This window comes from Penicillium soppii, assembly GCF_028829465.1.
Source record: "Penicillium soppii strain IBT 18220 chromosome Unknown utg000005l, whole genome shotgun sequence".
NCBI lineage: Eukaryota > Fungi > Ascomycota > Eurotiomycetes > Eurotiales > Aspergillaceae > Penicillium > Penicillium soppii.
In genome coordinates, this window is record NW_026643235.1 from 463,923 (window position 1) to 476,142 (window position 12,220).

At 48.9% G+C, this 12,220-nt stretch overlaps 3 protein-coding genes across 3 annotated transcripts; all 3 read left to right on the forward strand.

Annotated features, from left to right (window-relative positions):
* Nucleotides 1–3,297: 3,297 nt before the first annotated feature.
* On the forward strand, nt 3,298–6,207 carry ura7 (small subunit rRNA maturation protein UTP4; the record flags this gene model as incomplete). Its single annotated transcript, XM_057241126.1, has 2 exons — nt 3,298–4,339; nt 4,406–6,207. The coding sequence occupies 2 exons, from the start codon at nt 3,298–3,300 to the stop codon at nt 6,205–6,207; spliced, it is 2,844 nt and encodes a 947-aa protein (XP_057096485.1).
* An 846-nt stretch (nt 6,208–7,053) lies between these two features.
* Nucleotides 7,054–9,572, forward strand: N7529_005600 (Alcohol dehydrogenase superfamily zinc-type; the record flags this gene model as incomplete). Its single annotated transcript, XM_057241127.1, has 8 exons — nt 7,054–7,147; nt 7,225–7,441; nt 8,211–8,360; nt 8,411–8,557; nt 8,613–8,709; nt 8,769–9,233; nt 9,290–9,382; nt 9,486–9,572. The coding sequence occupies 8 exons, from the start codon at nt 7,054–7,056 to the stop codon at nt 9,570–9,572; spliced, it is 1,350 nt and encodes a 449-aa protein (XP_057096486.1).
* Nucleotides 9,573–10,164: 592 nt separating this feature from the next.
* N7529_005601 (KH domain-containing protein) lies at nt 10,165–11,392 on the forward strand (the record flags this gene model as incomplete). The annotated part of the gene is made up of 2 exons (XM_057241128.1): nt 10,165–10,558; nt 10,695–11,392. 2 exons carry the CDS (start codon nt 10,165–10,167, stop codon nt 11,390–11,392), a joined length of 1,092 nt encoding a protein of 363 aa, XP_057096487.1.
* Nucleotides 11,393–12,220: the final 828 nt, after the last annotated feature.

Below are 12,220 nucleotides of genomic sequence, written 5' to 3' on the forward strand. Positions count from 1 at the left end.
AATTACGTACATTCTAATTTTGTAGAAGAATATCTGCCATTTCATTTATTCACGAACTATATAATATTGTACAAAAAGTAGTTCTCCAAGTCAAGCTCAAAGAACTGCAGAGTCTTCACAAAGCTCCACCACGAATAAGGACGGTGCTAAATAGCAAAGCGAATCGGAGGTCTTGAGACAATTCTTAAAAGGGTAAGGGCCTATACACAGCTGCGGAGGCTCAAACCATGGTTGACCTGTTTTTTTCGCTGTTCCCCGCCCCTTTTTTTTAGAGCTTTGCTTCTTTCAAGTTGCCACATTGCCTATCAATTCTCTATAGTATACCAAGTTGCGTAAGCAATAAACTTGTATTGGATCAATTGAGCTCCTCTGTACTATTTTCTAGTCTAGTCTCTCCAATCGACATAGAAAAGGTCATCGGAATTGTAAGGCTGCGCAGTACGTCGCTAAGCCTGACGGGGTTTAGGGCACAAAACACAGTGGGGAATACCCGTAGCGTAAGGAAAGAAAAAACAAGAGAGGTCCACTTTGAAGCATTCAATTTCAATGCTGTATGGAGTACCGGTTACTTGTACTTACCTCTCCGAAAGAGGTTATATTGGTTTGCGTACGTTACTCCGTACTGTTTGTCAATTTTCAAATTTGACTTGAACTCAAACTGAAAGAAACACTCACGAACCAGCCTGCCGAATGCTATTTGCAATTGTGTGCTCCAAGTTTAGTACATCTTAAGGATTAGTTAATTAGTGGTATGGTACTCATGTCAATCAATTCAGTCTATGCCGTCATTGCCAGGCTCGCGTCCCACACTTCTCACTTTCACGATTGCGCGTTCGATGACAGTACAATATAGCCGACTTCTTGAAACCAGAACAAAGACATGATATAAGGCCCCGAAGATCTTAATTCAGGGACCAATATTAACTAGTACCTGCTTTTTGGATCAATACGGGCACCTCGATGACACGCACATGCAGTCGGCCGCTCGGCCTTTATCCGCCCTAAGGGTCAAATTTGGTTTCTGTTTTGGCGCGAATCCCAGCAAACTCTCATGCTCATCGCGTCAGATTGGCATTGCGTTTATTTTGCTGATCCAGTATCTTTCTGCTCCGACGGAAAACCCAAATACCGACCTAGACGAAAGCGGTCTTACTACGCGGTCTTAAAAAAGAAAGGACGGATTGCGGGATGAATGCCAAAATGGACACCATCGTGAACTATCCATGGATGAATTTATTGAACCCTGTCCTAAGCCAACGCCGAGGCAGCACGCGATCTCACAAAGTTGTGCACTCGGGGACGGGCTACTAGTTCAACAAATAATATCCCCCATATCGCCTACGGAGTATCGGATCGGCCGATGAGTTCCACCACGGAATTACCTCTTTAAAAGCTGGAGGTCCATCTCAGCTAGATTGGAACTTGAATGTGGATCCGACTTACACCAGTCGTTTACGATGGCGCAGGGAAGCAAATGAGAATCAACATAATTGAGTTCGAGCCCGATTGCGGCGACTTCTGAAGGCCAACCACAGCCCCAGATGTTAAATAGATGAAAGTTACTCGAGACAAGGCGAAGGTGAGCATTACTAACAAACTGAAAAGAACAAGTTCAATTAATATCAGCAAACCCAGCCGAACTATTGATTCCATGCGACCGGTGCTGCGTCCGAGCCCACGCTGACAGGGGTGTCACTAATCACTAATAGCCACCCCCGCAGCTGCTGCCTGTAACCCAGTGGAATCCCGCTCGGTCTCCGCAACAGAGGCTATTTTCCTTGAATTTCCAAGTCTCAGGATCGCATGGGCTCGACACTGGAAGCCCAGAGGCGATATAAGCCACTTGATCAGGCCTCCCAAAAAACGCCATACATCTTGTTCGAAGTCGTCTTACTGTCTGCCCCCTCCTTTCCCGCATGTTGATTATAGATCGTCCAATGACAACGCCCGGATTCAACTCAGCCTCTCTTGCTTTTTAGCTTGTCCATACTTGTCCAGTGATATATTGCAAAGGCGATTGCGCGTAAGTTGTCTAATGCAGAGCCAAGAATGCCGCAGCCTATAACAAACTTCATCTGCAAGCACCTCAGAAATATGATACATAAGCAAGCATAACAGAGTACGTCCAAGCCAGCCACAGTGGGCTATGGCAAGCTAAAATTGATGGTTGCTTCTGACGTGGCAGGCCGCTGATGGAAGACTTCATCCTTATGAAGAGATATCAGGAAATCTTCAGCCCCGCGACCGCTTGTGGCTACTGGATATTGGCGACTGTCGTAACACAATCAGACCGCTTGCGCTGACATCTTCGCCTGAGCCTGCATTTTGTGGCAGCCTCTCGACTGGCTCCCTTGCATCTGGGATGGTGATCTCCATCTACAATGACATCTAGCGGCACAACCTAGTTAAAACTGTCACGCCACCAAATATCTAATACTGAGCTGACAAAATTTGCTCTGGAGAGGTGCCGCCGAACACCCCTGATCCAGATTGTAACACAATCAGGTCTGAAGCTTGATTGACAGATGTCCAGAAATCCATATCTGGATGAGTGCGATAACTGATAGCCGCTTACTACTGTTTTTCAATCTGAAATTTGCCGTGCTTATGCCGTTAATCTGACTTCATAATACCGTGTCAAAGATATCGTATGGTACGTGATATTACAAAACTTCGCTGTCTCGGAACAATAATCTCTTTTCTTTGTGATCATGTATGTTGAGCCTCAATTACTGTTGGCCAATCCGAATCCATTTTTCACCAACCACTCTAGCAATATAAAAGTCGGTATACTTCAAGTTGGATCGAGTGCTCGATGTGAGCGACACAAATTATTCAACGCAAATTAGTAGCATACAGGACTGATATAATATATAGTAGGACACTCCGGGGCTGCAGTGACACTATGCTACCATTTCCTTGGTTTTCCCTCAGAAAATACGCATGAATGCTACCTATATATGTAGGTAAGAATAACAAAAGTTGATGCCTGAACTAGAAGGCAGAAAACAGTAAATATGATACACGTGATCTCGGGGAAACTTACCTGACAAGATAAGATATTCCGGCCGCTAAAAATTATCTACAGAAAAAAAAAGCGGCAGCGCATCAATCGCGAGAAAGCTCCGGCACCACGCTCTAACCACCCATTTGTGTTTAAGAAATGAGTGTCTAAATGCTGGACTTGCAGCCGAAGCTGAACATACTCTGAATTAATCTTCAGCACCCTCGTTTCAGAATTTCACGCCAATAAAACCCCGAACGAGCTATCTGGCTCCGAAGCCCATAACCTTAACAATGGATATCCACCGTTGCCGTTTCGTTTCCTACAACCCGCAGGCGATCAATGCACTTGCATTCTCGCATCCTCCGTCAGCAGACCTGGCTGGACGTGGCACTCCAACCCTCCGACTTGCGATCGGCCGTGCGAATGGCGATATCGAAATCTGGAACCCGATGCGCGGTGCCTGGTTCCAAGAAACTGTGATGCGTGGAGGCAAGGACCGCAGCATTGAAGGACTCGCATGGACCCTGGATCCCCAGGAGGACGGGCCCGAAAACGTCAAATTGCCGGGCAAGCTGCGTTTGTTCAGCATTGGATACTCCACCGCCGTCACCGAATGGGATCTCGAGAATGGTCGCCCGCTGCGCCATTCCAGTGGAAACTATGGCGAGATTTGGTGTCTTGCTGCGCAGCCGCGCTGGCAGGCACCCAAAGGCAAGACTGGACCCGCTGAGGGCGAGTACACGGGCCAGCACCTTGCTGCAGGATGTGCAGATGGTTCAATTGTGATCCTGTCTACTGCTGATAATGACCTTAAGTTCCAAAGATTGATGCGCCCTTCAACAAAACGAGCGCGGGTCTTGAGCGTAACCTTCCAGAACCGCAATACTATCGTCGCTGGATACGCTGATAGTTCTATTCGCCTCTTTGATATTCGCACTGGTTCACAGCTCCGCACGATCTCTCTGGGCAAGGGTCCCAGTGGTGGTCCCAAGGAGTTGCTGGTTTGGTCTGTCAAGTGTCTTCCGGATGGCACTATTGTCTCCGGTGACTCGGCAGGTGAAATTCGTTTTTGGGATGCAAAGAACTATTCTCTCATTCAACGGATACAAGGTCATCTTGCCGACACACTTGATGTGGCAGTAAGTTCCAACGGAGATACTGTCATTAGTGGAGGAGCCGACCAGAGGACGGTGGTCTACCGCAAGAAGGAAGGCGAGAAGGGCGATAAGAAGGGTCGCTGGGCCGAGATTATGCACCGTCGCTACCACACTCACGATGTCAAGACATTTGCTGTCTACGAGACAAAAGATATCAGTATTGCTGTATCTGGAGGTATGCCATCTCCCGCCCAAGTTCAGGCGTGTTTACCAGTACTATGCTAACTTATTATTTTCAAAGGTCCTGATGCGACACCTATCGTTCTTCCTCTGCGTGAATTCGGAAAGGAGCACCACCGCAAGCTCTCCAGCTTACCGCAAATCCCGCAACTTACCTCTGCTCCGTCCGCCCGTCTGGTTATGAGCTTCTGGGATAGAGAAGTGAGCCTGTGGCGTGTATCTCGAGGCCCTGCATCACCGCAAGAGAACATTGATGGTCAACGGCACAGACTTGTTGGAAAGGTTCTGATCCAAGGAGAGGAAAACATTTCCTCGGCGATGCTATCTCTGGACGGCAAAACCCTTGCTGTTGCAACCATTGGTGAAGTCAAGCTGTTTTCTCTGCGTCGGCGGAAGGGCGATGAGAAGGGTACTCTGCGTGTTCAGAAGATTGAAGTTCCCAAAGAGCTGTCCAACGAAGGTGCCCGCCTTGTGTCTATTTCTCCCGATGGCCGATGGCTGTCTATCGTCCGTCCAAACAGTGAAATATATATGGCACGAATTCAGCCCAACCCTGCATCCACCGAAAAAGCACAGGTGGTCCCACAATTCGCAAAGCTGAAGAGAGCTACACGGCATGTACGACACGAAAAGGCCTCCCACGGAACACTGGGCGACTATGAGAGAACGATACGATCAGTGGTATTTTCCGAAGATAGCCAGCTTCTGGCATGTGGTGATATTTCTGGTTGTGTCGACACATGGGTGTTGAATACAGAGACAGAATCAGCAAACCGTGCCGTCAAGCGTAATACAACCTCCGATTCCGACGACGACGACTCATCCGATGACGAAGACGAGGATATCGCGATTGAGGGAGAGCGCTGGACCACTGCTGCCGCTGATTCACCAATTCCCCGTATGAAGTCCGGCATCACTTTGTTGTCCTTCCGCCCTAAGGCCGCGCCCACACAAAAGCTTCTGGCCAACGGCACGCATCAGGCCGGCCAAGACCGCCTGATGGTCCTCACAAGTGAGCATCAGCTCGTCGAGTTCGACGCCCGAGATGGCACCTTGTCCGACTGGTCAAGACGCAACCCTAAGGCATATCTCCCTGCAGAATTCCGTGGCGTTAAAGACCGAGCTATGGGCTGTATGTGGGATCTCTTCGAAGGCCGCGAGCGTCTTTGGCTTTATGGAGCATCATGGTTGTGGATGTTCGATCTGCTCCAAGACTTCCCCTCCCCAGAGGAAGTTGAAGCCGGTGCCGCCGGCACCGAAGGAGGCAAGACAGCAGGCCAGCTTGCCAAGGCATCAAAGCGAAAGCGCGATACCATCGACGACGACGAGGACGAGCGAAGAAAACACAACACCGGTGCCGGAGACCGAATCCACGCGTCAAAGATGGACGTCCACTTTGGCACCAAGGTCCGCAAAATCGTCGGCAGCGACGAATCGCAAGGCGAATGGGTCGCGCTGGACAAGGAGCGCACTCGTGTTCCGGGTGAAGACGACGAAGCCTACGAGTATGACGATGCTTTCGCTGCCACCAACGAGACAGCCCTGGCCCGTCTACGACGTGGTGACGGAGCTGCGTCGGAAGCCGAAACTCCCAAGAAGGGCTCACAAAAACGCGTTGGTGCTAATGGCGCTAGCGAGACCCCAAAGAAGCAGCTGGCTGAGGTCAATGGCGCCTCGGCTCAGCCCACTCGTCGATGGTGGCACACCTACAAGTACCGTGATATCCTCGGCATTGCTCCTCTCAACACTTTGTCGGGCGATAGTTCTGACGAGGGCCCTGGTGGTAACCTGGAAGTCGCGGTGGTGGAACGCCCTATGTGGGATGTTGAGCTGCCTGGTCGTTATGTCAAGGACTACGAGTGAAGCAGATATATATGGAGTGAAGGCTTCTGTAAAAAAAAAAAGACTAGGATGCAGCTTTCAGACATGTAATTTGGTCATTTGAGCATATTTTTTTGAGGAGCGCATTTTCCCGGCGCCTTATGTACAGGGATTTTGAATTGATGATTGCCTAAAATGACTTGTCCATAAACAGCGAGCCTCGTATATTCTGCATTTCAACGAACACAGTGATAGGATATATGTAAGTACAATTAGTTGTTGTATGTAGATACATGTACATACATACGTATGTCGGCAGAGAAGCTCAGGGTTCGAGACCAACGATGATTCAGGGCTGGTGCGGGGCCTTAGGCAAAGGGATTAAGCCTTCGAACTCATCTCATCTGACTTCAATTCCTTTGTACACCCTGAACCCAGCCGATCCTCTCCGAGACATCCATAAATTCCATAAACTGCATAAATCCCGTTAAGCCAGCTTTGTTCTCCGTGAATCCCGAGTCGCCTCTTATCGGCTTATCGTCCACACGTCAGCTGTTCACGACAACCCAGGCATCATTCTAAACCTTGTACGAAGGCTCTGGTCTCTAAGGGATTTGAATTAGCCAAACAGGGCTTCAAGCTTGAAACTTCTTCCAAGAGGACTGGCAGCAGGACTGGGTCCTTCTGAGTCAAAACAAAGGCGGGGCGACTACTCCATATTCAAGCCCAAGCAGCCAAACACCCTGCCCCTTTTCAATAAACCGTCCGCATATCGCTTTAGGTTCAGTGCAAGCTCTCTACTCTTCGGACTCACTTCCCAGGATACTCTACTTCCCATATTACCAGAAATTCTTTATACACCCTTGTCCGCCAATAGCCGCAGCCACCATGGGTCTCTCATACAACGTCTACTTGACCGCCAACAAGATCTTTGGGTGCAAAGACTGCAAGACCCATCTGGCAGACTACAATGATATCATCAGTCGGGTATGGAGTTATCCTGCTGCGCCATCTACGTTTATGGTCGTTGCTAACCCATCATCACCTAGTCATTCCGAGGCCAACACGGGAAAGCATACCTCTTCAACAGTGTTGTCAACGTCACACAAGGCGAGGCTGTTGAGCGCAGCATGACGACCGGTCGACACATCGTGCGGGATATCTCCTGCAGACAGTGCAAGGAAATTGTAGGATGGAAGTACGACAAGGCATACGAGAGCGCAGAGAAATACAAAGAGGGCAAGTTTATCCTCGAAGAGGAGCTTCTATGCGTGGTGTGCTAGATGTGATATACGAGACGTCCAGGCATCGATGACATCGTTTCGAGATATTGATTTTCGGGGTTCTATTTTATTCATTCAGCGGGTTGCATTCTCTGGGCATTTATTTTTCTCGTCGCTTTTGCAGATTGATTTGCTTTTGCTTTTCAGCTATGGTTTTCGCGAAAGGCGTTGATTGGGGCATTTGATATGAATCGGTTATTCGGGCTTGATCGAAATGGGTTTCTCCTGTGGACATGGTCTGGTGTAAGAATCACTTCTTAGATATGTCCTTCGAATAATACCATTTCACGGCTCATCTCTCTTCCGCGTAGTATTACCGTAAGTTTCTAAGGCTCTCGAAGCATATTTCCATACTATGTTCTATACTATTTTCTATTGAATCTTTGTACTTGTTCAGGGATATTAAGACTACCTATGTATGTCTGCAGGCGTGGCCAACATCGATTCTACCGATATAATCATTCTTCTCTAGAGCATCTATATCCCCTTCCGGCCTCACTATCAGTGGAGACAACAGTGGTACCGCCCCACCAGATAATTCGCACAGAAGCCCGAGATGGAGAAATTACACCATAGAATTCTTTTTAAAGGCTTCGGATCCGAGTCTAACTTGATCGTTCGATATTCAGCAAATTTCGACATCTAAGAAACGGTTGGTTCCGAATCTCCCCCACCACTCCCCAAGTAAGTCTCTGCCGTGTGTCCCAACTATAAAGAAGAAAAAGAAAGACAAAAAAGACATTGACTAATTGTTACACGCAGAATGGCACCTGCTCCCTCGGACTCTGGTATGATGCAGGCCGTCGTGTTCCACGGGCCTTACAAGGTTGCCGTTGAGCAGCGGCCTATTCCTAAGGTGCAGAACCCGGAGGATATCGTGGTTAAGGTTGGATATACCGCACTGTGTGGAAGGTAACTTTAAAATTGACCATGCATTGACCCTATTGATTAATTCTATACAGTGAGTTGCATATGTTCCGTGGCGTGGAGCCTGCAGGGACTGGCTTCGTAATGGGCCACGAGTTCGTGGGAGAGATCGTTGAGATGGGTAGTGCTGTCAAGACTCTTCAGAAGGGTGACCGTGTTGTCACTGCTTTTACTACTTCATGGTTTGTTTCATGTCGACTGGATTTACTGGATGGGATTGCGCTGACATCATGATAGCGGGGAGTGCTTCTACTGCAAGCAAGGGTGGTCATCGCGCTGCGACAAGAACGGTCTCTTTGGTTGTGACAGCTTGGACGGTGGACAGGCTGAATATGTGAGTATCTATGGTATAACTCTTCATACGCTACTTGTATTGATATTGAACCAATATAGGCCCGGATCCCCAATGCCGAAGGTTCCGTCATGAAGGCCCCCGAGGGTGTTGACGAGAAATTCCTAGTGCTCATGGGAGACATCTTCCCCACTGGATGGTTTGCAGCGCATAATGCATTCAAGAACTCCACCCCGGAGCAGATTGCTGAGCAGACAGTAGTTTTGATTGGTTGTGGACCTGTTGGACTATGCGCACTCATCAATGCCCTCGAGTACAAACCCAAGCACATCCTAGCGGTTGACTCTGTCCCATCCCGTCTGGAACTTGCCAAGTCACTTGGTGCTGAGCCTTGGAACTTCCAGCTCGATCGTGCTGGCTTGGACAAGCGGGTGTTGGAGTTGACTAACGGACGTGGTGCTGATGCTGTTATTGAGGTTGTTGGATTGAGCCCTGCCTTGCGCACTGGGTTTGAATTGTTGAGACCTTTTGGAACTATCAGCAGTGTGGGTGTTCATAATGGAGAGGTAAGTAATATTTTTTGTCTCGGATATTGTGGTTGGCTAATGAGGGTTATTTGTAGATTCCTTGGGATGGCAATGATGCCTATTCCAAGAACTTGACTGTTCAAATGGGTCGATGCCCCGTTCGCTCTGTTTCTGCTCAAGCCCTTGACGTGCTTAAGAGAAACCAACATAAACTTAGGTAAGTTCATCATTTTGACATTCGGTAATTACTACATCATACCTGACACGAATAATAGCTTCATGGCCGATAAGATTATGCCACTCTCGCAGGCGGTGGAGGGCTATGAACTATTCAATGCAATGAAGGTGCAGAAGGTGATATTTCAAGCTGATCAATAGATATTAAATAGAATAGAAGTAGGGGAAAAAAGAGAAAGAAATACAAGAAAGATAGAAACCAACAGGAATATTGAAGTTGTAATCAGATATTTAACCAAAAGATTGAAGTTGGGTAAATCGTCTCCGCTTAATGCAAAACACCCACTCTCCCCATCGACTCTTCACTTCTTTCACATCTCATCCGTTTCTCTCACTTTCCCCCCATCTTGTCGCCCTCTTCCTATCCTCCTCCTCGTTTCCTTCTTTCCCCTCTTTCTCGTCCTCTTCCTCTTTTCTCCTTCCCACACGAAACTCTCCATCCCCCGTTTCCCCTCTATCTCTCCACATCTATCTCTTCGGTAAGTCGCCTCTTTCAATGAGATACTATTATCATAAACTCTTCACCTGCTAGATGTTTGCGCATGGATGCTTGTACCATGCGCACTTCATTTGCCTCTTAGATCGCAAAACTGACTATGCTGGTACTCAAGTGTGAAGTCTCTATCACCCACGTCTCGCGACCGTACGGTCTCAACGAACCCTTTATCCTATCTCACCTCGCTCTCGACCATATTCAACCATCCTCTTTCACTCCCACCAGATCTCGCCAACAATGGATTCCACTGAGATTCACCAAACCACCGTCGTGGACGAGCCCATGACTGATGCCTTCAACGACAACCTTGCCGATCAGGGTGACTTGGAAGCCCCGCTTAAGACTGAAGAGGAGTACTCTGTCTCTGAGCTCACTCTGCGTGCTATCGTCTCTTCCAAGGAGGCCGGTGTGATCATCGGAAAGGCCGGAAAGAATGTTGCCGACCTGCGCGATGAGACCGGTGTCAAGGCCGGCGTGAGCAAGGTAGTTCCGGGTGTCCATGACCGTGTCCTGACAGTCACCGGTCAACTGCGCTCGCTCGCTCGGGCCTATGCGATCGTGGCCAAGGGTCTCCTGGAAGGTGCCCCGCAGATGGGCATGGGCGGTATTGTCTCTAACAACGGAACCCACCGTAAGTGATACCATCTTTTTTTTTCGCCCTCTATATTATCTGGATTTGAGATTCTTGATATGGAGGGACTCGAAGCAACATATGCGAAAAGCGCAAAAACTCCATTTTGATACGAATTCGTGCTAACTATCTCCAGCCATTCGCCTTCTGATCTCCCACAACCAGATGGGTACCATCATCGGACGCCAGGGTCTGAAGATCAAGCACATCCAGGATGCGTCGGGTGTCCGCATGGTCGCACAGAAGGAAATGCTCCCCCAGTCCACAGAGCGCATTGTTGAGGTCCAGGGTACACCCGATGGCATCGAGAAGGCCGTCTGGGAAATCGGCAAGTGCCTGCTTGACGACTGGCAGCGCGGAACCGGTACCGTCCTTTACAACCCCGCTGTTCGCGCTTCTCTCAGCGGCTCCCAGCCGATCAGCAACAACCCCGCCCCCGGAAACGGTTACCCAACCAACAACAGCCGCCAGTACAACCGAACTGGCAACGGCGCCGACTTCAGCGATGGAAGCTACAACCGCCGATCCAACTCCGATGCCGGCTCTCGTGGCTACCCCCTCGTAACGGAAGATGGTGAAGAGGTTCAGACCCAGAACATCAGCATCCCTGCGGATATGGTCGGCTGCATCATCGGCCGGGGCGGAACTAAGATTACGGAGATCCGTCGAAGCTCTGGTGCTCGGATTTCCATCGCGAAGGCGCCTCATGACGAGACCGGTGAGCGCATGTTCACTATCATGGGCAGTGCCCAGGCCAACGAAAAGGCCTTGTACCTCCTTTACGAGAACCTCGAAGCCGAGAAGACCCGCCGCAGCCAACTCCCCCAGGAGTAATCTCCCTCTGAATTTTTCAGCGTATGGATGAGACGGTAGCGGTTCTCCTTTGTGTTTGACCTTACGACTTCCTTGGAGACTGTCGGTCACGATCAGCGGCGGTCATATGCTAGCGCTTCTTTTTCTTTTTTCTTCTTATTCCAAGTGCCTCAGTTCAAACTCAACTTTATCCTATGTCCCACGTCTCTTCGGCAAAAGTTCAATGGATCAGTATTAGATACCAAGTCTGGGTCTTTGACCAGCGTTTGACCAGCGTTTGACCTCGACCTTCGATGAATCGCAAATGTCCGATCCTACCTATCCCTCACCTCGTTACGTTAATGACAGACCCCTCTTGCTTCGCTTTGCTTACATCTTGCCTTTGCCTGGATGTACCTAATTCGTCCCCCTCCTCCCTTCCCTAGTTTCGTCCTCGTTCACCTTGTGCGCCGTCTAGGCGTATATTGATCCGTGTCTTTCTTCCCCTTATCTCTTATTCCTGTTCCTCCGCGATTCTCGTATCCTATCTTACCCTTTCTTTGTCGACGTGTACCTGGCCTTTGATAACTGAAATCTTGAAACAATAAAAAAAAAGCTTCTTATCTCTTATTCTTTATTCTACCTCGGGGATTCCAGGTTTGGTAATGTGGATGTTAATGTACCATGCAATTGCGATAGACCTAGAGACCACCATTTACATTGAGGGATCATAGAAAGTCCCCACTGTGCGTTTCAATATAATGGTGGCGCCAATAGACATCTGATCGACACAAGTAAAGGTGCCTGAGGGGTTCACCTCCTTAGTTATGCACCCAAGCTCACTAAGGTGAAGGGCCTTTATATAATGGG